The sequence below is a fragment of the Lacerta agilis genome, chromosome 15 (assembly GCF_009819535.1).
Source record: "Lacerta agilis isolate rLacAgi1 chromosome 15, rLacAgi1.pri, whole genome shotgun sequence".
NCBI classification, from domain to species: domain Eukaryota; kingdom Metazoa; phylum Chordata; class Lepidosauria; order Squamata; family Lacertidae; genus Lacerta; species Lacerta agilis.
The window spans coordinates 43,303,644-43,330,239 of NC_046326.1; the positions used below are offsets into that span (position 1 = coordinate 43,303,644).

General features: G+C 51.6%; 4 protein-coding genes across 4 annotated transcripts in view; 1 reads left to right on the forward strand and 3 right to left on the reverse strand.

The window, feature by feature from the left end:
* The window catches only part of SMG6 (SMG6 nonsense mediated mRNA decay factor), an 84,122-nt gene extending 83,615 nt beyond the window's left edge, over nucleotides 1-507 (reverse strand). The window contains 1 exon segment of the mRNA XM_033172400.1: nucleotides 358-507. Within this exon segment, the coding sequence (XP_033028291.1) occupies nucleotides 358-475 (118 nt within the window). The 5' untranslated portion in view covers nucleotides 476-507.
* A 3,742-nt stretch (nucleotides 508-4,249) lies between these two features.
* On the reverse strand, nucleotides 4,250-16,030 carry POLDIP2 (DNA polymerase delta interacting protein 2). Its single transcript, XM_033172399.1, has 11 exons — nucleotides 15,804-16,030; nucleotides 13,492-13,573; nucleotides 12,879-12,976; nucleotides 11,520-11,616; nucleotides 10,066-10,141; nucleotides 8,592-8,699; nucleotides 7,735-7,871; nucleotides 6,977-7,003; nucleotides 6,696-6,821; nucleotides 5,533-5,612; nucleotides 4,250-4,405 (listed from the first exon to the last, which is right to left on the reverse strand). The coding sequence occupies exons 1-11, from the start codon at nucleotides 16,013-16,015 to the stop codon at nucleotides 4,291-4,293; spliced, it is 1,158 nt and encodes a 385-aa protein (XP_033028290.1). The 5' UTR covers nucleotides 16,016-16,030; the 3' UTR covers nucleotides 4,250-4,290.
* Nucleotides 16,031-17,051: 1,021 nt separating this feature from the next.
* Nucleotides 17,052-22,735, forward strand: TMEM199 (transmembrane protein 199). Its single transcript, XM_033171595.1, has 6 exons — nucleotides 17,052-17,238; nucleotides 18,309-18,382; nucleotides 18,611-18,700; nucleotides 19,391-19,433; nucleotides 21,057-21,169; nucleotides 21,966-22,735. The coding sequence occupies exons 1-6, from the start codon at nucleotides 17,067-17,069 to the stop codon at nucleotides 22,059-22,061; spliced, it is 588 nt and encodes a 195-aa protein (XP_033027486.1). The 5' UTR covers nucleotides 17,052-17,066; the 3' UTR covers nucleotides 22,062-22,735.
* Nucleotides 22,736-24,875: 2,140 nt separating this feature from the next.
* SEBOX (SEBOX homeobox) lies at nucleotides 24,876-25,953 on the reverse strand. The gene is made up of 3 exons (XM_033171560.1): nucleotides 25,857-25,953; nucleotides 25,538-25,719; nucleotides 24,876-25,456 (listed from the first exon to the last, which is right to left on the reverse strand). Exons 1-3 carry the CDS (start codon nucleotides 25,951-25,953, stop codon nucleotides 25,139-25,141), a joined length of 597 nt encoding a protein of 198 aa, XP_033027451.1. The 3' UTR covers nucleotides 24,876-25,138.
* Nucleotides 25,954-26,596: the final 643 nt, after the last annotated feature.

Here is a 26,596-nt window from a genome sequence, read left to right on the forward strand (position 1 = left end):
TCGTGAGCCGCCTTGAGGGAAAGGCGGGCTGCAAATGAATAAATAGAATAAAAACGAAAAACCCCACGAAGATACAATTAAATACAGAATAACGATGAGGATGAGGGTGACAATGGTGGCGATAACGATCCCCTCACGGTAAGAATAACGGCCGAGCGGGGGAAACCGTGACAACCACCACCACGCGGTGGTAACGACAACAAGCTCCCCGCAAACTCGCGTGTCGGCGGCCCGCGAGGAAGCGACCCCGCCCGGCGCGCGCCTCCCCCGCCACGCCCCCTCGGGCCCGTTCACACGGAGCGAAGCCCCGGGCGCGCGCCTCCCCTCCCGCAGCGCGCCCCCGCCCGGCGCGCCCACCTGGTCCTGCGCTGCCCCTGGCCGCACCCGCGGAGGCCGCGTCCGCCGCCGCCAAGACGCCCCTCCTCAGCTCCGCCGCCGAGACGCGGACCCGCTCCAGCTCCGCCGCCGCCGCCATTTTGGCTCCCCGGGAAACAAAACGGGCGGACGGCGGCCGACGCGGGACAAGCCGCGCCGCGTGCGAGAGCGAGAGCGAGGGGCGGAACGGAACGCGCAGGCGCAGCCTCCACAGAGGAGGGAGGGGCGGGAAGCAGCTCTCGGGTCTCGAAAGCGCTTCGCCTTTGCCACGCCCACTAGGCCACGTGGCCTGCCAGGATGCGTAGAGAAAATAAAGGGTAGAGTAGCAACTCAGCTCTCGGGGTAGACGAAGAAGGGGACGCCGGAGTCTTCGGTTAAATCTCCGGCTTCTCTCGCTTCCTAGCCCTGCAATCCGTGAGAGCCTTTTGGCTGCCAGCCGGTGCGGGCAATACTGTGCTAGACGGCCTCAGTATAAGGCAGCATCCTGCGCTCCTGTTTAAACCAACCTTGTGTCTAGAACATTGAGGACTAGATTCCTATTTCACACCCCACACCCCAAAATGAGATTTTTGGGCAGCAGCACGTTCAACTGGTTTAATTTGTAAAAGGTGGTCGCAAAGAGAGGAATTCCTGCTCTGTCTAGAGGGAGAACGAAGTAGGAATGGAAAAATGAGGTTTTAAAATGGCGATGCGTCCGTTTCCCCTTCTAGCGGGGTGCATGCTCTCCCAAGCCCCCCGAAAGGCTGACTGGGGCCCATGAGCTCTAGAGTGGCAAGTGAGAGCGCTCTCCTCCATGCAGATGCCTGAGCCTCTTGGAAAGCCCTCACTGCCTCCCGTGGGAGCGAGTTCCATAGCTGATAACTATTCGGCACAGCTGAAACGCAATTTTGGAAAACGTCAAGGGCTGATATTTTTACACAGATATTTGAGCTAAAAGAGTTTTGCTCCTACTTTTTGCAGGGGAAGGGAGTGTGGTGGGGAGATACATGCTGCTACTATCTGAAGGCAGCCCTGTTTAGGAAAGTTTTTAATGTCTGAAGTTTTATTCTGTTTAATATTCTGTTGGGAGCTGCCCAGAGTGGCTGGGGAAACCCAGCCAGATGAGTGGGCTAAATATTGTTGTTGTTGTTGTTGTTATCACATCCCCAGATGCCCCCATTGCTCTCACTAATCAAGAAAGAAAGGAACATGGTGTCAGAAGGAGCTGACAAAATCTGGGCCGGAGGCAAAGCAATGGTCAGTCGGAGCTAGGACATTGGGACATAAAGACATTGGGGCTGGAGCAACTCCCCATGCTGCATTCATGCACACTAAGGACCACACGAGAAAGGCTGGTCTACCCAGGGCAGGTCATTTTCAAGCTTTTCAGATCCAGGACTGTTTTAACTCAAAACATGCATTTAGAGACTGGTTTCTTTTATCTTTTGCCATATATCGGCATGGCGATAGAGATCCTGTTGCAACCCACCAGTTGAAGACCAGTGGCCTGGGGACCCCCACGACACCAGGGCACACGGATTACTTCAACATATTTTATTTAATAGCGTTTTGTGTGTGTTTTTTTACAGTTATTTACATGACGCACCCAGCTTCTGCCAGCCTGGAAGCACTAATGAGGCTAAGGGAGAGGATTGTCTCGTCTCTTTTAGACGTGGGTGGGGAAAGTTTGCAACAAACACAAGTCCCCTCAGCCCCAGGAGATCTGACTGTGCCCTCTGCCTAAAAATGTTACCACCGCCCCGACACTTGGCAGGGAGCCCCCTCACTTCATGGCACTGCTGGCTTCAACACCTTCCCACAGCCAGGAGGGGGGCACTTCCCCAAAGGGATTGTGCTTCGCTCCAGTTCTGAGCCTCAGTGCGGTTTTGTTTTTGGGTTTAAATGAAGGTCAGTTGACAGGCAGAAAAAATTAAAGAGCAGCAGGATAGAAAGCAAGTGGGTGGTGTGGAGGTGGCTGGACTCCCCCTCCCCTTTGGCATTTACCATCAGCCCTCTGGTAGCTGGGAGAATGTTAATTATATATATGCAAAATATATAAAACCAGTTGAAGAAATGGGGGGGGGGGGAGTGGCAAGGACCAGGTGTGAGGTTTGCCCAGCCCCATACCTGACCTGCCACTACCTAGTCTCCAACGCATGGGGCTTGGCCTTGCTTAATACAGCGTGACTGCTTCTTATGTGTGTTTAACCTGCACCATTTCAACCATCCGTGGCTGAAGGCAGGCTGGTTGAAATGGCACAAGTGAAACCCAAGCAAGGCGGAGAGCATGGTGCCAGGTCTGCTTGGGGTTAGCTGGTGCCTAAAGAGCTTTTAAGGTTTCTGCCTTGCTTGGGGGACAAGGCCGGCTCAGTGTGTCACCTCCGGGATGCTCTCGCGGGGCCAGCCAAGTTCCTGTGAGGTCTTGCGTGAGCATCTCTAGCTTCCCAGAGCCCGTTGGCTGAGTGGGCCTTGATCAGCAAGCAAAGCAGAGTTTAAAAGCTCCCTTGGACCAGGTCCACTTGGCACAAAAGCCTCGTGAGGACTGGGTGTTCTCTCTCTCCCCACTCTCACCTGCTAGCTACAGGGCAAAACCAAGGGTTTGGGTAGATGCAATTTCCATGTAAACACGGAAATCCTGGAGCTGAACTCCCATGTAAGGTGCAATGCTACTGTGCACTCCTCCAGAAACCAGAGAGGAGCTATAAAGCAGCTCCTGCCTTCACATCTTAAAGAGAGCCTTTGCCAACCTTGGGCGCTCCAGATGTTTGGGACTGAAGCTCCTGTCAGTCTGTGCCCCAGGCTGGCTGAGAAACAATTAACCTTCCACAGGTGGCACTGTCCCTGCCAGCACCAGGAGTGCTGTAGCTATGCATCAGCAGAACGAGACGGTTGGCAGCTGCCAAATGGGAGGGGACAACAACAGGTTGTGGCTTTAACAAGACGAGACGACGCAGCATCACCCAGACTGGCATTGCTGGAGCTCCCTGGCCTGGCTCTCATCTTTGGCCTTTGATTCGGAGCAGACCTCTTGCAATTTCTGTTCTGCTCCTAGCAGGGAGCGGACCAGAGCAGGCCGGATCCTGAGAGGAGCATCCTTGAGGCTGCAAACTGACCCGTGGCCCAAGCCCCTGGGGTTGGGAGCCCGCAACATAAATGGCTCTGGAGAAGGAAGGCGAGGCCAGATGGATATGGGATCTAGCGGGAGCAGCACAGCTGGAGGAGGGGGCAACAGTGATCTGCAACAGACACCATCACTTGAGAGCCAGAGGACAAGGACATGGAGCCTGTGGGGATCCTCCAGGTATTGGCAAACCCCAACTTCCAGCAGTTCCGGTGAGAGAGGAGGATGGGGAATCATAGCCTTGTGACAACCAGAGGGCCATAAGCTCCTGGCAGAGGCTGCAGGACAGGCCTCCCCGCACTCCCCTCCCACTCTGGCCTTTGCCCCAAAGGGAGGCAGGCTCACTGCTGGGAGGGGCCAGGCCTGGGACGGATGTCAATCAGGGCAAGAACAATGGCGGGTGGGATGGTGAGGATACAAAAGGAAGACTTGGGCTGTTCGCTGGGGAGGGCCTGTTTTATTCAGAGAAAAACACACACTACCTCGCATTCGGGGGGGGGGGACTCCATGCGTCAGAGACCCTCCCTGTGGGCTCCATCAACAGCAGGTTTGTCCCAGGTAGCCTGGTACTCTTGAGTCCCTGGGGAGGGGGGGCTGATGGCGCCAAACGGCCATGAAACAAGCCAGGTCTGAATTCCAAGCAAACTCTCCAGATTCCGGCCATTGTGAAAAAGAAACGGGGGGGGGGGGGGGGGAGGGAGGTGTTTCCAAGTTTTTGTGTTTTCTTAAAAGAAAAACCAGAACTAGCTTCAGCCCCTGAGAGAGGAAGAAAAGGGGGGAAGTTGGGGGGAAGCCAAGCTGTCCTGAGGGCTGCTCTACCAGTGGAGGCCAGAAGGGGGCGTCTTCTCGTCCTTATTGCTTTCCAGGGAAAAGGGTGGGATCCGGACGTCGAAGTGGGAGCCGTCGGGCCGCTCAAAGCGGAAAGTGCCCCTACGGAGCAAAAGCAGAGCTCAGAGTGAGGGGCGACCCAGAGCAGGGGGTTAGGGGGTGGGCGGGGGGGGACACAACCAAGTCACTCTCTTTGGGGCCACTCCCGCTTATTATTTCTTAAAACCTGTTAGCTCAGGAGGACTGCACTGTCGCAATAGGCAAGAGGAAATATATCTGCACTGCAATGTGAACTCCACCTTCTTCTTTCGACAGGACCATCAAGAGAGCTCTGCTGGGTCAAGCCCAAAGGGGCCCGTCTAGTCCAGGATCCTGTTCTCCCAGTGGCCGACCAAATACCCCAAAGGGAGACCCACAAGCCCTCTCCCCTCCTGGGGTTTCCAGCAACTATTAAAAGCCTTTCTGCCTCTGACCATGGCAGCAGAGAGTGGATAGGAGCCATCGATAGTCCTCTCCTCCTTGTTATCCCTTAGCTCTTCTCCTCTCCCTCCTCCGATACTTTCCATCTTCCTTTACGCTTCCCAACATGTCTGGCAGCTCATGCTGCACATTCTTTTTAAAGCAGCTCATCAGAACCAGGGTGGGTTGGAGGAACTGGGTTGCATCCAGCTGAATTTTACTCAGTGAAATTAACAGACCTAATTTCAGCCGGTCTGCTCTGAGTAGGACAAACATCGGATAAAACCTATTGTTGTCAGATACATCTTAACGGCAAAGCTCTTCTGTTTATGAGCACATTTCATAAACATACCAGGCAGGAAAAGGGAAGCTTCCAATTGTGTGGCACTTAACGTAAGAATGTAAGTAGCGGCTGCTGGATCAGGCCAAAGGGGGCCCAAAACAGTCCAGGCTCCTGTTCTCACAGTGGCCAACCAGATCACCCCCTCCTGTGGTTTCTAGCGACTGGCATTCAGAAGCATTGCTGCCTCCAGCTGTGGAGACAGGGCAGAGCCATCGTGGCTGGTAGTAGCCGATACTGCGTTCAGATTTGGTGATCAGAAGTGGCCAGGGCCAACCTGAGGGGCCTGTAAACACCAGCCCTCTGATTCAATACCCTCCCAAGGCAAGTTTCGCACCCCACCTTGGGGAGGCTGCCCCCAGGGAAGCTGGCTTCCCACCCTCCTCTCTGGCCTTTCCTGCTGTGGCTCTGGAAGCCTCCGGTTCCTTACCACATGTGGCCACTGGATGCTTGCAGGGAGACATGGCTGCTGTACTGGAAGGCTGGCTGCTCTTTGGACAGGACTGGCTCCTGGGGAGAGAAAATGAAGCATGACTGGAGAGCCGCCTCCCTCCCGCCTCACCTCCTGCTCTACAATAAGAACAGCCTTCGCCAACCACCGGGGGAGGGGGGGCTGATGGGAGTTGTTCATGCTAAACTGCTTTGTTGTGTCTGAGACTTACTTCTTCCAGGAAGAAGAACATAAGACCAGCGGCTGCGAGACCTGGAAGACCTTGCAGGCCTTTTCCCACCTGGCCTGGGTGGGTGGGGACCTGGCGGACTCCAGCTACAAAAGCTGAGGCCAGAGACCATCTTGGCTGTCTCTCAGTGCAGACCCGGGTCTTCCAGCCTGAGCTGCCGCTGCCCGCCATGAACCACCATTGGCAGCAACAGCAGCAGACACGTTCTATGCTTCAGACAATATTTCATTCTCTTGCCAATTATGCTGCTTTAAATGTGCATTTTATAGCTGACTTCCTTCAGTAATGTTTTCCTTTGACATGTTTAAGATTTTTTCCTGTTAACTTGCTGCATTTAATGTGCATTCTGCAGCTGACCTCTTTTGCAATGTTTCATTTTGAAATCTTTCAAATATGTCAGCTTCCTGTATCATCTTGCTTTGAATGTATACTTTATATTTGACTTTCTTCAGTACAGTGGTGCCCCGCTAGACGAATGCCTCGCTAGGCGAAAAACTCGCTAGACGAACGGCATTCGCTAGCGGAAGGCTGCCCTGCAAGACGAAAAAGTCAATGGGGCTGCCTCGCAAGACGATTTTTTTTAAAGCGAAAACTAGCGGTTTGCATTGGTGCTTCGCAAGACGAAAAAATTGCTCTACGAAGACACTCGCAGAACGAATTATTTTCGTCTAGCGAGGCACCACTGTAATGTTTTCTTTGATGTTTTAATGTGGGGTTGTTAAACCACTTTGAGATTTTGTATATAGATGCAGAAACGAAATGAATATTAACAATCATGGTAGGTGCCTGCGGCTGCATCAGCCCAATGGCCCATCCTGTTGTCACAGCGGCCCACCAGAAGCCCCAGTGAGTAGACCTTTAGCAAAACCCGAGCACAAGAGCCCCCTCCCCTCCTGCAGAGCCAGCCACTTACTCTGCCCACGACCCCTCGACCACGGACTGTCTCCAGCGTGCCCGACAAGCTGAATATCCTCCAGTGCCGTTCCCGGAGCTGCACAACTTCGTTGTTGAGGTTCTCCAGGCGGATGCAGTAGCGCCACTTGACGCGAGAAGGAATGAGAAGTCACAGTCAGAGCAGGAGAGCCAACTGCAAAGGGCTTCCCAGCCAGAAGGCCTAGCCGCCCTTGCAAGGCCAGAGCCCTCTCCACCACTCCCCCCCCCTTAGCCTGCAAGCCCAGGAGAAAGAGCACTCACCCAGTAGACGTGGGAATTCTGGGCTTCCTGTAGGAGAGAAGAAGAGAAAGCAGCCTTTGTCATAAACCGTGCACTCCATGTCAGGAACCCATGGCTACCAGCCGCTCCCCAGGGGATTTCCAAGCCCTCATCCCTGGGAGAGACAAAGAAGGGCTCACCAACAGAGAAATGATAGGAGCCTGCGCTGGGCACTACAATCTTACTCGGCTACGAGTGATCGCCAAAGAGAAAGAAGATAGCCTTAGCGGCTTTTCAAGAAGACAGGAGGGGTCTCACTCACAGCAGGTTTCTGTGTATCCATGACAACTACTGGGAGTCTCTGTCTAAAGCCCTGACAGCTGATATTGAGAAGACCCCTTCTCTGCACTCCTTTTGGTGCCTGCTAAAAGCATTCCTGTTTAGACAAGCCGTAGGGAATGGCCAGTGCATTGAAGTCCAACTGACCCTTTGGCCTGACCTAGCACAACAACCCTTTCTCCTTGCAACCCTGGGACAGGCTGGGAGAGAACCAGCCACACAGGATGATTTCCTAAAGATAGGGACCCATTTGCTTTGCGATGCAAGATGCAGGCCTGAGGATGGCGTATAAAACCTGCAGGGTCTGCGAGATGTTCCCCTGGAAGGGCCACCCAACCAGCTGCTCCCGTTTCAAGGTCCCTGAGGATTTGGCGGCACCACGACTTGTGTCAAAAGCAACGGCTGCTGCTGACACGCGAGGCCTCCAAGGGACCCCAAGGGGCATGGGGCCAGGCACCTACCCGCATGCCCATGTAGAAGGGGATCACTGTGACCCGGATGTTCTCTGTGGTTTCCCGGTGCACGTCGGACAGCTCCAGCCACGGGTGGTTCTTCTCCTGCCACGCACACAATGTGTCCCTTGCCACAAAGGGTGGAACTGGAGGGGCAGGAGAGAGAAAAAAGTATTTCTGAGGGAACGTATTTAAGCACAGAAGGTGTTTACCCACAGAAAGTAACGTGGACTAGACTTTTGGGGAAGCAAGTTGAAGTGGGAATTACAGTCTGTGCTTTGCTATATAAATTGTACGTGAAGAGATGTGGGGGGAAAGAGTGTGTGAGTAATCTGTTTACTCAGGTTATATTAAGAATGTGTCAAGAATGTTTGCGCAGGAAGAACTCATCCTTGAGCTCACTCAATAAGGAGGGGAGGCTCCCTGTTCCTCTCGATGAATCAGGCACCCAGCTCTAGTCAGGCAGGAAGGCTTGTCCTCTCTCACAGCGTGACTTTATTCCTATGTGCTAAGCTAAGGCAATGGAATGCCTTTTTTTAAGCCTGCGCGGTTTATAGGCCCAGGGACTCCACCTTTGGGGTTCCCCAGCGGCCACTGTTGTTCTGGCCAAGTACAGCTGTCTCAAACGTCACAATGGTGTGTTTGTTGGACAAAAATCTGCCACAAAAGGTTTTTAAAATGTATCATTCACCTTGCGTAAGAAAAAGGAGGAAATCGGAAAAAGGCCACATTTATTGCAGCTTCTGGCTGAGCTGGTGCGCCACCAAAAGCACTGAGCTGTGCTTCAGCCCATGTCTGCTTCTCTTAGAGGGGGGAGAACATATCGGCCTTTGCAGCCTTTCCCCCCCCCCCAGGTAAGAACTCACCTTTCGCCTGATCGTACAGGAGGAACCGTTCGAACAACTCGTGCTGGATGGGCACCTGGTCGGTGGAGGTATATGGAAGGATGTCTTCGTGGCTGACATAGTCAAGTCCTAGAAGAGGATCCCAGACAAAAAACACACACCTAGGTATTTGCAGAGGCCAGGTAACAGCAACCAAGTGCATCAGTTATTACCCTCAGCTTCAGAATCAAAACACAATCCTGTCCAGAAGCCCCAGCTGACACTACCACAAAAGACAACAAATTATCCTACTTTTAGGAACAAAGGAAGCTGCCTAAAGAGAAAGATTCTAGTCCTCATGATTCCAAATAAAGACCAGGTTTCAAACGTTACATAGGAAACTGCCTTATCCTGAGTCAGACCACTGGTCAATTTAGCTGAGTGCCGCCCACACTGACGGGCAGCAGCTCTCAAGGGTTTCAGGCAGGAGCCCTTAACAGCCCTGCCTGGGGACTGAACGCAGGACCTTCTGCATGCAAAGCAGATGCTCTACCACCGAGCAACAGGCTGACCGCTGGTCTAGGTGCCTGATCAGATGGGGGCCTATTTGCTGAGCCAAATGAGATTTCGATACAGTGGTACCTCTGATTGCGAATGGGATCCATTCTAGAGGCCCGTTTGCAACATGAAAAGACTGCAACCCGAAGTGCCATATCTGTGCATGTGCGCAGCGCAATTTGGTGCTTCTGCGCATGTGCAAAGCGCAATTTAGCACTTCTGTGCATGCGCCAAAACCCTCATGTAACCCGATCCGGTACTTCCGGGTTCGGCGCGTTCATATCCCGTAGCGAACGCAACCCAAGGTATGACTGTATGTTTATATTATATAGAACTGACCATAAGAACACAAGTCAGATAAATATGGAATGAGATTTTAAAAAGCAGTCCACAAAGGGGGGAAAGGCTAAACTATTCCTATATACCGTATTTTTCCGCCTAGAAGATGCCCCCATGTATAAGACACCCCCTATTTTTGGGGACTCAAATTTGAGAAAATGGGGGAGATGGCCCCGTGTATAAGACACCCCCTAAATTTTGACATTATTTTTTTTTTGGGGGGGGGGAACCTAGTCCTATACACAGAAAAATACGGTATATCCCAGTAGATAGGGTTGTTGTTTTTTTTAGAAGGCCACCACTTGATTGTAAAAGGAAAAAACCCTCAACAGTTCACAAAGTAGACCCATTGAAATGAATGGCCATGATTCACATAGGTCCATTAATTTAAATGAGTCTACTCTGAGTAGAAGATGGTTGAATAAAACCTTAACAGAGCACTTTTTACCGCTTTGCTCTTTGCCCCACCCTGGAAGTGTGGGGAATAAATGTAATGAATAATAAAACCAGTTTCCCACTCCCCTGCATGAACACTTCAGGGATTTACACACAGAGCCTGGGGAAATGTTGGGCAGCCTCCTGGAGCCTCCCCAGACAGCCACAGGGACAGCTTGCTCACCTGGGATTGCATAGAGGGCTCTGCTGTCATCATGGTTCGCTAAGAAAGTCACTGCTTCCGTCTGCGATCTCTGAGACTGTGGAAGAAATGGCAAAGACGGCACTTGAGAGCTGCAATTATTATTAGCTAATAATAATAATAATAATAATAATAATAATAATAATAATAATAATATACCACACTTAATCTAAGAATCACAGAACGGTTCACAGTTTAAAAACACAAAATTACAAACCACAATGACAATAACACCTGCACAGTTTAAAAGGCCATGGATTGTTTAATTAGCTAAAGGCGTGTGTCAGGGAACTGTCCCTGGCGCAGCGCAAGGTGGTGGAAGGGCTCTCAGGATACTACGGAGAGCTCTGGCCCCACCTGACCAGCAGCACCTCCTCTGGCAGCAGAGGAAGCAGCAAAGCTTCCAGCAGGGAGGGGCAGGCATTTCAGGGTATGGAGGGAAGAGACTCTGAGGATGCTGGAGAGACCCTGCACTCCCCTCGCTCAAGGGGCGATGAAGGAGACACGCAGCTTCCAGCGCCCCAAAGGCATCGAGGAGTGAAACGAAAGGATGGGAGGCGGGGTTTCCGTATACTGAAACTCTTTTGTTGGGGTCAGAACCAGAAGGGGCCATTCCCGGATTCTGACGACGCTTGATACAGACATGAACTTATTAGCTCTGCACTGTACATAGTTTGCACAATGGAAACTTGGAGTTTTGCCTGCTTACTCATGAGCAACTAACCGAGGACCTTACAGCGTGGAAGAAGAGGAATGCTTTTGCCTGCCATCTAAATATATGCAATGATGGCACCTGACAAGCCTTGCCTACAACTGGAGAGCCACCACAGCAAAGGCCAGCTCTCATGTTGCCACCATCCAGAAGTGTTGCAGAGAGGATGTATAGAGAAGGACATTGGATGAAGATTACATGGTCCGAGTCGGTTCATATGGAAAGGGGGGGTCCTGAACATAAGAAGAGCCCTTCTGGATCAGGCCAATGACTCATCTAGTCCAGCATCCTGCTCTCACTGTGGCCAACCAGATGACAATTATGGGAAACCTGCAAGCAGGATTCGACCACAAGAGCAGCGCTCTTTCCTCCCATGGTTTCCAGCAGCCAGCATTCAGAAGCATTGCTGCCTCTGACTGGGGAATCAGAGCATAGTCTTCCTGGCTAGTAGCCAACAATAGCCCTCTCCTCACCCTCTTTTACAGTCATTTAGGTTGGTGGCTGTCACTGCCTCCTGTGGGAGGGAGTTCCACAGTTTAATTCTTTGGAGGAAGGGCAGGATACAAATTTAACCAACACAACAATTAATAACAAAGGCCATGTGTTAACCACCTCTGATGCAAGGCGCCTTTAGATGGATCCTCCGACCGTCCCCTCCCTACTCTGTAAGGCATCCTAGTCGTGCGTGGGGGGGGGGCAAGGGGAGGAAGGCTGAAGCACTTACTATATGTGGGCAGTCCCGAGCATCTATGAGAACCTGGTAGTACGTGTGTGTCTTGCCTTTCACTTCCTTGGATCCGTGCCCAGCTGCATTCTCACCCCTGAATCAAGACACACAGCATGATTTTAGAATCTCTTCTGTTCATATTATTACAGTTATTATTGTTGTTATTATTATTATTAAAATTTGTGTACTGCCCTTCATCCGAAGATCACAGGGTGGTTCACAACATAAAAATACAAAACGAGAACACAAAATACATAATAAAGCAAAAAAACCAAACCAACCCCCTCCCACCCACAAACACATCTAAAAGGCTACAGAACCCTCGATCAGGCAAAGGCCTGGTTCTATGCTAAATCCAGAACAGATTTCACATTTCACAGAGCAAGTGCGGATGGGCTGTCTTTGACATGGGGCGGCAGCTCAGCCTCATTGGGGAAGAAAAAGGAGAGGAAATGTACAAACTGGAAAATCCTAAAAGCCACATATAGATTCCACTACCTTGGTGGACGCAACACGCTTTCAACTCAAAACTGCATGTCTGTAGCTTTCTTAACGAATTTCCTTTATTTTAATTAGATATGTTTTTACTGTGCTAATGAAATTATTTTATTGCTTATGTTAATTGTGTGTAAATATGTCATCATAGTTTTTATAATTTAAAACTGGTTAGAAGCCATTTTGGCATAAATAAATAAATGCAAAAAACCCACAGTCCTTTAATAGGGCAGCAAATACAGTTTGGAACTTAGTTCTTGAACGTTTTCGCACCTGAAGGCCACAAACCCGGAAGTGTTCTGGTTTGTGAACTTTATTTGGATCCCAAACGTCCAACGGGGATTCTGCGGCTTCCGATTGAGTGCAGGAAGCTCCTGCAGCCAATCACAGAATCCTAGAGTTGGAAGAGACCCCAAGGGCCATCCAGTCCAACCCCCTGCCAAGCAGGAAACACCATCAAAGCATTCCTGACAGATGGCTGTCAAGACTCCGCTTCAAGACCTCCAAAGAAGGAGACTCCACCACACTCCTTGGCAGCAAATTCCACTGTCGAATCAGAAGCCACGCCTTGGTTTTCGAATGTTTTCGGAAGTCAAACGGACGTCTGGAATGGATTCCATTAGAGAACCAAGGTACAACTGTATTTTTCAATGACTTTAAAAAATTGTTTACTGTAAACCACTCAGAGTAAGCTGTATATAAATTACATTCAACAAAATGATTAAATAAAGCAGGGCACACTCGGCCCACTCTAAATACCAACGACGACAACAACTTCTTAAAGCACACTGAGCTGCTTAACCTGCTCCTCTCCCTCCCCAATTCTGGCTGCTCGTGAATGAAACACAAATCCTTCCTTACTTTTCAGGCACCGGGGAAGCCACGTCTCTGTCGTACAGCCTGGCTTGCCAAGGGAACAGGACTATCCCCCGGTATCCAAATACACTGTGGAGAAATAGCTGGAAGAAAAGAGCACAGGGGGCAGGATGAGAGAAAGCGTCAAGCAAGGCAGAAGAGAAAGCAGAACTTGCTCCAACCATCACGGTGAGGAAAGGCAGCTCCAAGAGGGAGGGGGGCAGCTTTAGGGCATCTACTGCTACCTAATCCAGAGCCTAAGGGGGGCCAAAACAAACGACAAAGGCTCCAGTAAAAATCATGTGAAGGAAATGCAGCTGTGGGCAGGACCAAAAAAATGCTACAGGTCCTGACAGTCTTCACACATCCATACTGTGTCACAAGAACATTTCCGAGAGCCAACTTTCTCTGCCTGGTTGCCTTGAAGCAAAAAAATCTGTGTGCTCCTGTGGGCAGCCAGACAAGGATCCCTTTATAAGGCTGGGCTTGCAGAATATGATCCGGTGTCCTTTGTAGTATCACCAACTGCAACAGAGAGCGGGGCACTAACTAACAAGAGAGGATCCCAAGCTGGCCCAGTCGAGTGGAGAGCAAGAGGCCACACAAATAACCCACTTACCTGACCCGTGTCATATTTCCCGTGCTGCTTTGGCACTTCAAATACACCCACTGTCTCCAGCACTTTGCCCTCGGGGCGGTTCCTAGGGTGAGGACAGAGAGAAGGCAGGACATCAGGCTCACCCAGGGTTGGTCACTGAGTTGCAAAGTCTCAGCTGGCTTTGGATGTCACCGCTCCCCCCCACAACCACAGCTCAGCTTTCAGACTCCTATTCAGCTGGGAGCCCAGTGGTGCTGCTCTGCCCCACTCACAACAAACACAGCAAGAAAGTAGCAATGAATAAAGCTACTTGTTTAAAGTTTAACTCCAGAGGTAACTGCAGTCACAATGGCCAAGAGCTCAGATGACTTTTGAAAGGAAAAGATAAACTTGGGAGGGAGGGAAGTCTATTGATGGACGTTTGTCATGATGGTTCAAAAGAGCCTTACATATCCCAAAGCAGCATAGCTCTGGGGACAAGAACACAGGGGAGTGTGCCTGTGGGGCCTGTTTTGAAGGCTGAATTAGGGGCAAAGTGAAATCTCATCTTGCACTGGCAAAGTCAGGCAGCAGCAAGCAGGCCTCAAAATGATTTGTGGCAGACCAACAAGGCTTCCTGACTACAAATGCTTTAATCCAGACCTCTCCAACCTGGTGCCTGCCAAACGTTTCGGACTTCAACTCCCATCAGCCCCCAGCATGCAACAGCCATGCTGGATGAGAGTTGCAGTTTAAAACATCTGGAGGGCCCTTAGTTGGAGAAGGCCAAGTTAAACAACAGCAACATGATAACTCACCTCTCACCTCATTCTAATGAGAAAGGGAGGACTTCTCTCAAGGCACCTTTGTGCATTGGGCTCCACTCCCACAAGCCACCATTTTGCCTCCTGGTGTGGTCGGTAGGCCTTCAGGCTCTCTTTCTCTCTCTCCATAAAATTGCACACACCCAGTGTTTGAAAATCCCATTGTTATAGGCACATTTTGCGACAGGGAATTTCATTAGCACAAGCAATTTCTGAGCTCTGGGCGCAGTACTGTGCCTAAGATTTCAGACTAAAACTGTCACTGCTGAAAGAAAATGAGGGCCTTTTTCTTCCTCCCCACTTCCAGAAGACTGGAGGAGAGACCCTCTTAAGAATATTGGGGGTGGGCAGGGGAAGGACTAGACCATTTGAAAAGTGAACAAAATATTTTAGCTGCAGTTCGTTCATTTTCAGCTTTGCATTCTTGTTATAAAAAAGCGTGCCTAGACATTCCGTTGTTGCTCCCATAATTTCAGTTTAAGGTGCCATTTAGCTCCTAGCTTTCATATCTCAGTTTCTAACACTGCACCCTCCCCCACAAAGCAGAGCCTGCAGGCAGATTTATGAACTGTTAACCTCCAGGGACAGATTGTTGTTGTTCAGTCGTGTCCGACTCTTCGTGACCTCATGGACCAGAGCACGCCAGGCACATCTGTCTTCCACTGCCTCCCGCAGTTTGGTCAGACTCATGTTGGTAGCCTCGAGAACACCATCCAACCATCTGTTGCCCCCTTCTCCTTGTGCCCTCCATCTTCCCCAACATCAGGGTCTTTTCCAGGGAGTCTTCTCTTCCCATGAGGTGGCCAGAGTCTTGGAGCCTCAACTTCAGGATCTGCCCTTCCAGTGAGCACTCAGGGCTGATTTCCTTCAGAATGGATCGGTTTGATCTTCTTGCAGTCCATGGGACTCTCAAGAGTCTCCTCCAGCACCAGGGACAGATTAAACTCTGCAAAACACCTGAGTGTACAACTCTGCTTGGGCCTCCTTTCTGTTGGCACTCACCATCACTCCCCTGGTTGTTGGATCAGGCCAAAGGGGACTCGCCTAGTCCAGCATTCTGCTTCCACATGGTGGAAGGACCCCAGCGGGAAGCTTGCCGGCAGGACATGAATGAGAAAGGGGGGGCGGGTGTCCCAACATCAAATGCAAGAGCTGCAACATACCTATGAGAAGCTTAGCAGGGTCTACCCAGTTGGCAACTGTCCATGCGAGAATTTTGGGGGGATCCCGATCAGAGCCCTGGTGGAATTTCCTCGGCCTCAATGGCTTCCCTCACCTCCACTTGGGATACATCCAGAAATCGTTGGAATGTGGGGGAGGGGGTCATCCTGAAAAGGTAAGACCCCCCCCCCTCCCATTCCCCACCTGTACCCTCAAGCCCCTCTTCCCAGCTGTGGTCCCCACCCCACACAAGCAACGCCCCCTACCGCAAGCCCCTCCCCTTAAGGGAAGCTCCTCCCCGTGCCACAAGCCCCTCCCCCCCTCCCTGAAGCCCCTCCCCCGCCGTGGCCCCCCTTCCTCTCCGCTCACCGTGAGGAAAGGGCCCTCCTGGGGATCAGGCCAGGCCACGCCCACAGGCCCGTCCCGCGCGCCGCCCCTCGCAGCGCCGCCGCCCCTCCGCAGGGCAGCCCTGAGCCGCACGAAGACGACGACGACGAGGAGGAGGCCCTGGCCCGGCTCAGCGCCACTGCCGCCCAGCACCGGCTTCGGGCCGCCGCCGCCGCGCAGGCCGCTGATGCCATCCCGCGGCCCTGGCGCAAGAGAGGCCTTCGGAGGCGCCCACAATGCACCGCGCGCCCGCGCCGCCGCCGCAGCCCCACGCTCCGCTTCGTCGTCCGAGGAGAGGACGGGGTCGCTCTGGCCCGCGCGTATGTCATAGAGAGGGGAAGGCTTCCGGGTCACTCGTTCGGCACCGCTTCCCCCCCATAGAGATAAGAACTTGTAGAAGTTCCACGATCACTGCAGATGGTGACAGCTGTCACGAAATTAGAAGACGCCTGCTTCTTGGGAGAAAAGCAATGACAAACCTAGACAGCATCTTAAAAAGCAAAGACATCACCTTGCCGACAAAGGTCTGTATAGTTAAAGCTATGGTTTTCCCAGTAGTAATGTATGGAAGTGAGAGCTGGACCATAAAGAAGGCTGATCACCGAAGAATGGATGCTTTTGAATTCTGGTGCTGGAGGAGACTCTTGAGAGTCCCATGGACTGCAAGAAGATCAAACCTCTCCATTCTGAAGGAAATCAGCCCCGAGTGCTCACTGGAAGGACAGATCCTGAAGCTGAGGCTCCAAGACTTTGGCCACCTCATGAGAAGGGAAGACTCCCTGGAAAAGACCCTGATGTTGGGAAAGATGGAGGGCACAAGGAGAAGGGGACGACAGAGGATGAGATGGTGGGACAGTGTTCTCGAAGCTACTAACATGAGTTTGGCCAAACTGCGGGAGGCAGTGAAGGATAGGCGTGCCTGGCGTGCTCTGGTCCAGGGGGTCACGAAGAGTCGGACACGACTGAACGACTGAACAACAACAAGAAGAAGGAGCCTGAATAGGCAGTTGCCGGGGTTGTTTCTCACTCTCCCCCCCAACTTCCACGCGGGTTTAAATGATTCCAAACATTTGTGTTTTTGGGAAATAGACCAGAGTTTGCTGAAGGCGACGAGGCGTCCTCTCTTTCCTTTTGTTACCTCTGTGTTCACTTCCTCCTCCTTCGGGTCTCCGTGGCAACCCCAGTCAGATTCTTCCCCGCCCCCTTCAGGCCACGAGCGGTCATGTGACCAGCGGCACTTCCAAGATGGCGACCTCCCTGAAGGCGGGTCCTGCGCTGCGGGGGCTCCTGCGGGGATCCGAGGAGCAGCGGCTGCCGGAGGAGCTGCGGGCCGAGCTGGAGGCGGCCCTGGCCGAAGAGGAACCCCGCTTGTCATTCCACTTGGTCCGAAAGCTCCACCGAGCTCTGCGGGAGGCGGGTGAGGAGATCTTTGACCTTCGGGGCAGGGGAGGCCGTTCGCCCCCCACCCCCAGGCTTGTGACTTTCCCCTCTAATCCTTGTCTGAAAGAGGCTGCCTTCCTTCCTCCCGCCCCCCCCCCCCGTGTGCTTCCTCTCGAGTAAACTAACCAACACTTAGAAGGGGCACCTGCATATAAATATAACTGTATCCATGTCACGTGTTTCCATAAAGGAGCTCAAGATAATGTACATGGTTCTTCTCCCCACCCTGGTTATTTTATCCTCAGAACACTCCTGTGAGGTTGTTTGACAGAGAGAGAGAGAGACTGACCCAGGGCCACCCAGTGAACTTCATGGCTGAGTCTGCATTTGAACCTTGATCTGCTTGGTCTCTCTGCCCAAGACTCTTAACCACTACACCACACTGACTCTACACTCAAAACACTACTACATCATACATCGCATAGGGTGCACCACGGTATACACACTTATTGGGGAACAAAATACTGGATGTTGAAATGGGGGTGAATAGTAAAGGGAAACAGGGTGGTCCTCAGAAACCTTTAAAGAGCCCATGTGGTGCCCTAGTGGAGTGTTGGACTGGAGGGTGGGGGGTGAGAGAGGCAGGACCTCGATTCAAAACACTTGCTTAGATGTGAAACTCTCACTGGGGGACCTTGAGTCAGCCACACTGTCTCCCTTTACCACACCTCACAGGCTTGTTAGGATACAAGTGTTCAAATTTCCAACCAGTTCTGAAGGGCTTGCTTGGTGACCTTGGAGCCAGTCACTATCTCTCAGCCTATCCTACCTTACAGGTTTGTCATGAAGGTGAAATGGTTTCCCTGCTGTGCACATGTGGAAGGGCAGGACTTCAATCCTAAATTCTCCAGTTAAAAGAATCAAGGTGAAAACCTTCTCCACACCTGAGACCCTGGAGCACAGCTGCCAGTCAAAGCAGACAGTACTGGCCTAAGTGGGCAAAGAATCCGACCTAGGATAAGGCCATTTCCTATGTGCATAACATTATATATTTTGAATTCCTTTGGCCCAGAATTCTTATTGGTGACACACCTTTTTAACTCCTAGGTTCTCAGGTATATCTTCATGAACTGCTGGAAGGCAGCGAGATCTTCCTTCCTGAAGAGAAAAAGCCTCCCAGGGTTTGTATGAAGCACTTACCTTTTTAATAAAAAATAACTAGGAGGTTGGAATCTGTGGCTTCTGATGTATAAAATGCTTTGATAAGGAGATCACTTTGCATCTCCAAACACACACAAATGTCTAGTTACTTGTATCTTGGGAAGCCTAAATCTCTCCACTCTTCCAACAAATATTTGGCATAAAACCGTGAAATTGCTGTTCCATTGCAAATTTGTCTTCTGTTTCAGAATCCAGAATTAGTAGCCCGGTTAGAGAAGATCAAGGCCAAGCTAGCCAATGAGGAATACAAGAAGATAACAAGGAACATCAACTGCCAGGTGAGGGGAAAATATAAACCTCAACTGTCCCATCCTTAGCAAAGATTAGCCTGATCTTACTTAAGCTATCTGCAGATATCTACTTGATACGGCTCTGCTTTGAGGAAGGTTTGATGGATGTGGATACAGACCCTTAGTGAAGGGCACAGGGGTTCTGGAACTAAGAATTTGTGTTAAGAATGCAAATGAACATAATAAAGATTCAGCTTCAGGGTGAGGCCCTTTCCTTTGGGGAGGGAACCGGAGATCAGTGGTAGAGTCCCTGCTTTGCATGCAGAAGGTCTCAGGTACAACCCCCAATGACTAGGTAGGGCTGGGAGGACTCCCTGCCTGAAACCCTGGAGAGCATCTGCCAGCGTATACAGTATTGAACTAGATGGACACAGATCTGGGTCAGTATAAGGCAGCTTCCTATTTTCCTGTTCATAGAGTTGCTATATAGGCAGCTAATCTCTGGTTAGTATTAAGTATATGTGATGTGACTTGCACAGTTACTATAGTTTCTGCCGTGGGATTTGGGTCATAGAGCTCCACATTTTATATCTGACGGCCTTGGTGACATTTTCACACCACACCTGGGAAGAAGGGAAGGCCTTTAATTGTCTTGGTTCTTGAAGCTGCTTTGTTACCAAGCAGAACAGAGGAATGCCCTGTAAGAAGCTAACAAACTCTTCTCCCTCTTTCTTTTAGGAACTGAACCGATACGGCACTTTGGCTGACCTTGGAAGGCAAGGTGGGTTTCTGTGTTAAGAGCAGGAGGCATGTTGAGACAAGGAGAGGACAGGTGGACGGGCGGTTGTGAGAGAGGGAAAGTAAGGCACCCATTAAAGGTGACAGAAAGGGTGGGGTGGGAACTGCAGGGAAAGGAGACTCCCAAGGGAGGGAGAACCTTAGTTAAATTGATAGCAGCTCCTATGCATGTCTTTTCAGCAGTAAGGCCCATTCATTGGAATGGGACGTATCTCAAGTAAGTATGCACGAGACAGCAACTTTAGTATTTCAGTCTTGATTTGAAATTTATTCCATAAAATTTATACACCATTTGATTGTGAAAAAAAAACTTTAAAGCAGTTTACAAAAAAGGAGAAAACACAAAGAAAAAACCAAAATTAAAAAATTCCTTACAGTAGCACCTTAGAGACCAACTAAGTTTGTTCTTGGTATGAGCTTTCGTGTGCATGCACACTTCTTCAGATACACATGAAAGCTCATACCAAGAACAAACTTAGTTGGTCTCTAAGGTGCTACCAGAAGGAATTTTTTTTTTTTTCGACTACGGCAGAGCAACACGGCTACCTACCTGTAACACAAAGAAAAAAATAGCAATAAGCACTTTTTAAAAGTTAAATTAACAATAGGAACAGATTAAAACTCACATCAACTTTCTTAATGTCTGAGTAGACTCTGGAATGAGTGGTGATGACTTGCCCTCTTGCTCGGTATCAACCACAGGCATAGAGAAGACGGACGATAGAACTGTTAAAAGGGTTCAGAAGTTTTGGCCAACTATTAAATGAAAGATTGGTTCACTTGGTTCCAGCTACTACATATAATATTGGGGGGAAACAATAGCATGCCAGTACCTCAGTGTATGTAATACGTGGTGAAACTCCAGCACTGCTAAGTTAAAATTGAAAGTAAGAATGGGTCCAATGTTCCTGTTTGGGGGTCAGAGGTGGGTCTCGGGTCTGGACTGGTTAAAGACCAACAGGTGTAGACAATACGAAGCTCTAGAGAACCATGTTCTAACTTGTATTATGGCAGCTGCCTCTGTTCCTGTTGAAAGCCAGTCCCTTTGGTCAGAACCATGAGGGCTGTTGGGGGGGCGGGGCTGCATGTCCCTGGCAGAGCCCCCACTTTCCATGCCTATGGCCCCAGGTTCAATTCCACGGCATCCCCAGGTTGGGCTGGGAAAGAGCCCCTGCCTGAGACCCTGGAGAGCCACTTCTGCCGGTCAGGGTAGGCAATCCTGAACAGGATGGCCCTATCTGCTTATTTCATGGTGTTTACACGCTGCTTGATTGTAAAAGAAACCCCAAATTCGCAAGTTAAAACTTTCAAAAAGTTAAAATAACAATTGACTAAAAACTAGCATAGGCTTGTCTAAGGAATGTTTTTGAGCAGACACTGAAGAGAGTACAGGGAAGGCAAACTGCTTGATATCAACAGGCAGGGAGTTCCCAAGTTTACAATGTTCTAACCCAGTATATGGCAGCTTCCTGTGAGGTGAGGAGGAGTACTGCAGTGGGGTGGGGGTGGGCAAAGCTCATTTCAGAGGGGCAGGGGATTCCCTTTCCTTCTTAGGGAATGGACCTTGCTGGGCCTGGGTCACACACTCCGCCTCCGCTTTTCCCAGTGAGGTCCACCAAAGCCTTGGTTGTCGCCGTCGTCAACTTCCTGGTCACTGTGGGAGCCACGTTTGCCTGCACCTACCTGGGCTCCCAGTACATCTTCGTGGAAATGGCACCGGTGAGTGGCAGCTGGGCCGGGGGGGGGGGGCCATACAGGGGACAGGGAGAGACTTAAGGAAAACTCTGGATATTCCATGGGTGGGGGTGAGGGGCAGCTCTCTTGAACAACATAGAGTTTAACATTTCCAAGGACATTGACAAGCTGGAACATGCACAGAGTAGAGCAGCCAAGATGGTTAAGGGTCTGGAGACAAAGCCTGATGAGGAACGGTTGAAGGAGCTGGAGATGTTTAGCCTGCAGAAGAGGAGACTGAGAGGAGATATGAGAGTCATCTTCAAGTATCTCAAGGGCTATTGCATGGAACAGGGAACAAGCCTGCTTTCTCCTGCTCCGGAGGGTAGGACTCGAACTCATGGCAAGAAAGGAGATGGCTACTAAACATCAGGAAGAACAGTAAGAGCTGTTGAGAGTTGGTGGACTCTCCTTCCTTGCAGTTTTTTTAGGCAGAGGTTTGATGGCCATATGTCTTGGGTGCTTTAGCCGAGATTCCTGCATTGCAGGGGGCTGGACTGGATGACCCTTGGGGGTCCTTTCCAACTCCACAACTCTATGATCCTGCAATTCCTCCACTAGTGCATTTTTATGTAAAAGAGGGGAAGCCTTTAGTTTTGAATCCAAAAAAGCAAAGGTTCTGACTCTAATACTAGATGCAAAACCCCCCAAAGAGTACAGACTAGCCCTGATCCCCCAAAAAAAGTCCAGAGCAGAAGCAAGGCAGGATGTCTTTCAACTGCAACTCACCTGGCCGAGGTGTCTGAGGCCGAGCTGACTTCCTTTCCCCTCTTCCTTCCAGCGTGTCCTGTCAGCCGTGGTTGTGGCCTCCATCGTGGGCTTGGCTGAGCTCTACGTGATGGTTCGGAACCTGGAGGGAGAACTGGGGGAGCCGTAGCCAAGGAGGCCTTCCTGGCCGGCCTTTCTCTTGGCCTGCTCTCTCACAGCCCTCCATCCTTGCTGCTCCCCACTCGTGGCCGGGGAGGTGGGGGCGGCCACCAGAGGCCACCTGCAAATCCCAGTACAAACCACCAAGGAGGAACAGGACCTTCTCTCTGCAACTTCTTCCTCCTGCAACTACAGACAAGTGGGCTCCTTTCCCTTCCCCAGAGGCCTCTCTGCTGCGAAAAGCCTTTCCCCAACAGGCCTCCCTTTTCTCTGGCACAAGTAATCTGGTGTGTTTTCAGTAGTGGGGTTTTTCCCCCCTGCAGGCACTGAAGCTGCAAAGGGTCCAGGACTAGGGGATCTGGTGGGGGAAGCAACTTCACACCAACAGTAGAAGATTTTTCTTTGTGTATCTGGAAGGTTGCTGTTCCCAAAGAGTTGGCCACCTGAGCTAGCAGTGCTAGAGAGGCTGCCCATAGCGATTACTTTGGTTGCCCTATGGCAAACACAAAGGGACACACCATTTTGCTGTTACACCAAGCCCGGCAAGCAACTGTGAAAGGCCGCATCCTATCCCTTGCAGTTTGGAGATGCTTCCCCCCCCCTCCGCAAACCGCCATCCCCCGGGTGTCGTCTTAATGTATAGAAATCAACCTTCGTTGTGTGCAATAAACGGATCAGAATCTGGCATTTCTCTAGCAGCAGGTGTGGGGAGGTTCTGGGGGAGAGGAAGGCTACATATTCTCATTGATGAAGGGATTTTAGATGGAGGTTCTCCTGGTCTTCTCTTTGCTGTGTAATGGTGACCAATATATATATGGGATAACAAACTGTGTTTTGGGGCTGGAGGTGTGAGCTTTGTCCCGTTTTAGATCCCTAGAAGCAAAATAATTGTATGCTTCACCTTTGTTAGAAGATTCAGGACGTATCTGAAGAAGTGTGCATGCACACGAAAGCTCATACCAAGAACAAACTTAGTTGGTCTCTAAGGTGCTACTGGAAGGAATTTTTTATTTTATTTTGTTTAGACAAAAGAAAGTCATTCATGCAGCGCATAGTTGAAACTATGGAACTTGCTGCTGCAGGAGGCAAGGATGCCCATCAACTTGGATGGCTTCAAATGGGGATTAGACACATTCATGATGACTGTGCTCTTCAGAGGCAGTAATGCTTCCCAACACCATCTTGCTTGAGGGCTTCCTATAATGGGCGTCTGGTTGGCCACTGTGAGAACAGGATGCTGGACTGGATGGGTCCCCTTTGGTCAGAACCAACAGACACTTCTTCTTTCTTTGTTTTGTTAAATTTCTATGCTGCCCTTCTTCTGAGGATTGCAAGGCGCTTTACAATATAAAAACACAGAAATGCATAGCATAGTCACAAACCAAAACAGTAAACCTCCCAGATTGTTTTATTAGCCAGAGGCTTGAGAGAAGAGGAAGGTCTTCACCTGGCACCTAAAGGTGTACAATGAAGGTGCCAGGCAAGCCTCCCTGGGGAGAGCATTCCACAAGCAGGGAGTCACTAGAGAAGGCCGGCTCTTGTGTTGCCACCCTCTGGACGTCTTGCAGAGGAGCCGCGTGAAGAAACGCCTTAGATGGCGAGTGCTTGGATCTCAGTGCTCCCACCCTAAGCATATCATCTCTGAAGTAAATCTGTCTGATCATGACAGGGTTAGGTTTCAAGTAAGCATGCTGAGGATTTCCCCAGGGGTGCTGCAGTTGGGCAAGGGGGTTGTCAGGGAGGAGGAGGTGGTTAGCATGCCCTCTTGGCACCGGCTGGTTGCATGCTCTGCATGCAGAACGTTCCGAGTTCAATCCCAGACAGCATCGCCAGGTACGGCCAGGTGAAATATCTACAACCCTATGATTACTTCCTTCCGCTACAAGCATCACTGTGTGTGATTGCAACAGCTGAAGTCTGCTTTCCAACCAAGTTCACAAGCCAGACTCTGCATACCAAGGACCTCCAAACAGGTAACAGGCTCAATTTCAATAGAGGAGGGTGACCAAGATGATCCAGGGTCTGATGAAGAATCGTTGAAGGAGTTGGGGATATTTAGCCTGGAGAAGACAAGACAGGAGATCGGAGAGCTGTCTTCAGATGGAGCAAGCTTGTTTTCTCCTGCTCTGGAGGGTAGAACTTGAACCCGTGGCTTCAAGTTACAAGAAAGATTCCAGTTAAACATACGGAAAAACTTTCTGACAGTAAGAGCTGTTCAACACTTGAACAGACACCCTCAGGAGGTTGTGGATTCTCTTTCCATGGAGGTCGGAAGGCCTGTCATAGATGTGTTAGATGAGGGGTTGGACTAGATGACAGTTTTATGACAGCACCTGGCCATATTGGATAGCAGTTGCTCAAAACTATTGTGTCCTTTTTGCTCCTGGAGGCTTGAAGCAGCGGGTGCTGGCCAGAGGGCCCTCGGAAGCATTGATTAATGTTCTGATGTCTGCTAAGCCCTTGCCAGAAACACACACTCCAATATTAATATTGTCTCTACGTGCCATTCCAGCTGGCTGGGCCCAGACCTTTTCCATGGGCCAACACTGGGATTAGGTAATGTAGTTCAATCATCCACGGATCCCCCTGGAGATTAAGGTATTTTTTTCCCCTGGGCAGATTAGGTGGCATTATCAAGCGATTGTGGGGTCTGAGCTCCCCCCGCTTCTGCATTTAAGGATATTGGATAGGCCTGTGGGGTAGAGAGCACACCCCCCCCCCCGCAACCGAAATCAGAAATGAAAGTGATCAGGCTAAGCTGTGAGGACATCACAAAACATCTCTTTTATTGGAGTTACAAGAGAGATTTGAGGGGTTGGGGTGAAGAGGAGAAAAGCCAGCAGATTAATGCGGCCAGGTGCATTTTTAAACGGGGGGGGGGGTGCCCAGATACCATTGGACTCCAACAGAGACAGCCCTCTCCCCTTCCCAGGAAGGAGCCTGTTACACAAAGGAACGATGGTTGACAGGAGGAGAAACGCTGCTCTAGCCTTCCCCTATTGCTGCTTCCAGCTCCCACCCAGCCAGGCTTCCATCCACCTCTCACCCAGCACCAGATCTTCCTCGACTGTGCGCCCACGCCGGCGTCTAGAGGTCCCCGAAGTTGGCCACCAGGGCGGCGCTGTAGATGAGGTCCGATATGGTGCCCAGGGAGGTGCGAGGCGGAGGAAGGGCGTCCCAGCGGCTCGACAGGGCGGTCCACGCCGCGGCCTCTTCCTCTTCTCGGACGGAGCTCCCCGGCCACCGAGGGGGCGCCGCCTCCTCCCAGCCTAGGAAGACAGAGGCGTTGCCGGGCGGCGGCGTGGGGCTCAGTCCCGGCTGCCCATCGGGCTTGCTGCCAGCCTGAGCCCGGAGGGGCGCGGCGCTGCTCTTCATCCTGCGGGCGCGGCGGTTCTGGAACCAGACCTGGGGGTAGAGGGAGCCGATGAGAGAAAGGGCATGGAGAGGCAGGGGCCCTCCCGAGGCGGAGGAGCCGTCGGGGCTCACCTGGATCTTGGCCTCGGGCAGCTGCGTGAGCTCGGCCAGGCGCTCGCGCGTCCCGATGTCCGGGTAGGGGAGGGCGGCGAAGACGCGCTCCAGCTCGCTCAACTGGCCCCGACTGAAGGTGGTCCGCTTCCTCTTCCTGGGGCCGCCGCCGCAGCCGCCGCCTCCTCCCTCCGTCCGGGGACCTGCGGGGGTGCGAAAGAAGGCAGACGGGGCGGGCAGTGCTCGGGAGGGACAGGGCGCCCGGAGGCGGTTCCTTCCTAGCATCCCCCTTTCCAGGTCCCACCTCCATCCCGCCAGTACCTAGCGCCCCGCAACCCACCTCCACCAGGCTGCGCCCCGCGCTCTCCGGCCGCCCCGTCGGGGAAGAGGAAGGGCGGCGGCACCCGGAGGACGCGCGACCGGTCCTTACTGCCCATCGTGGCGGCAGCTCCTGCGGCTGCTCCGGCTGGTCGTCTAGCTTTTATCACCTCCCTTCGGAGACCGACCAGCGTCATTCCACCCCCACCCCCTCGGGCGGGCTCACATCTGGGACCAGCCACTCTCCCCCCACGCAGTTCGGGCACCTGGAGACGGGAGGGGGAAGAGGAGGGAGCGCCCGTCGGTTCGAGGCGCGGGCGGCGCGGGAGCTGTCCTTGGTGCTGAAGTAGCCTCCCCGGACAACGCCTCTAGGGACCAGCCTGGAGTCCAGCTGAAGAGGAGCGGGGGCTCAGGCGCTTACCTGGAGTCCAACTTCTCCGCACACGCAAGAGGCCTGTCTTTAGAGAGGCAGTGTGGTGTAGTGGTTAGAACCAGGACCTGGGAGACCAGGTTCAAATCCCCACTCTGCCATGAAGCTCACGTTTATGGAGACAGATGAAAGGATAGCTTCTCTGGTTAGAGCGTGGTGCTGATAACGCCAAGGTTGCAGGTTCGACCTGTGTATGGGGTGGCTGCATATTCCTGCATTGCAGGGGGTTGGACAGATCCTTCCAACTCTATGATTCTAAGTCCACACAGCACAGAGTTAAACCATGGAACTCCCTCCCACTGGAAGCAGTGATGGGCACCAACTTGGATATT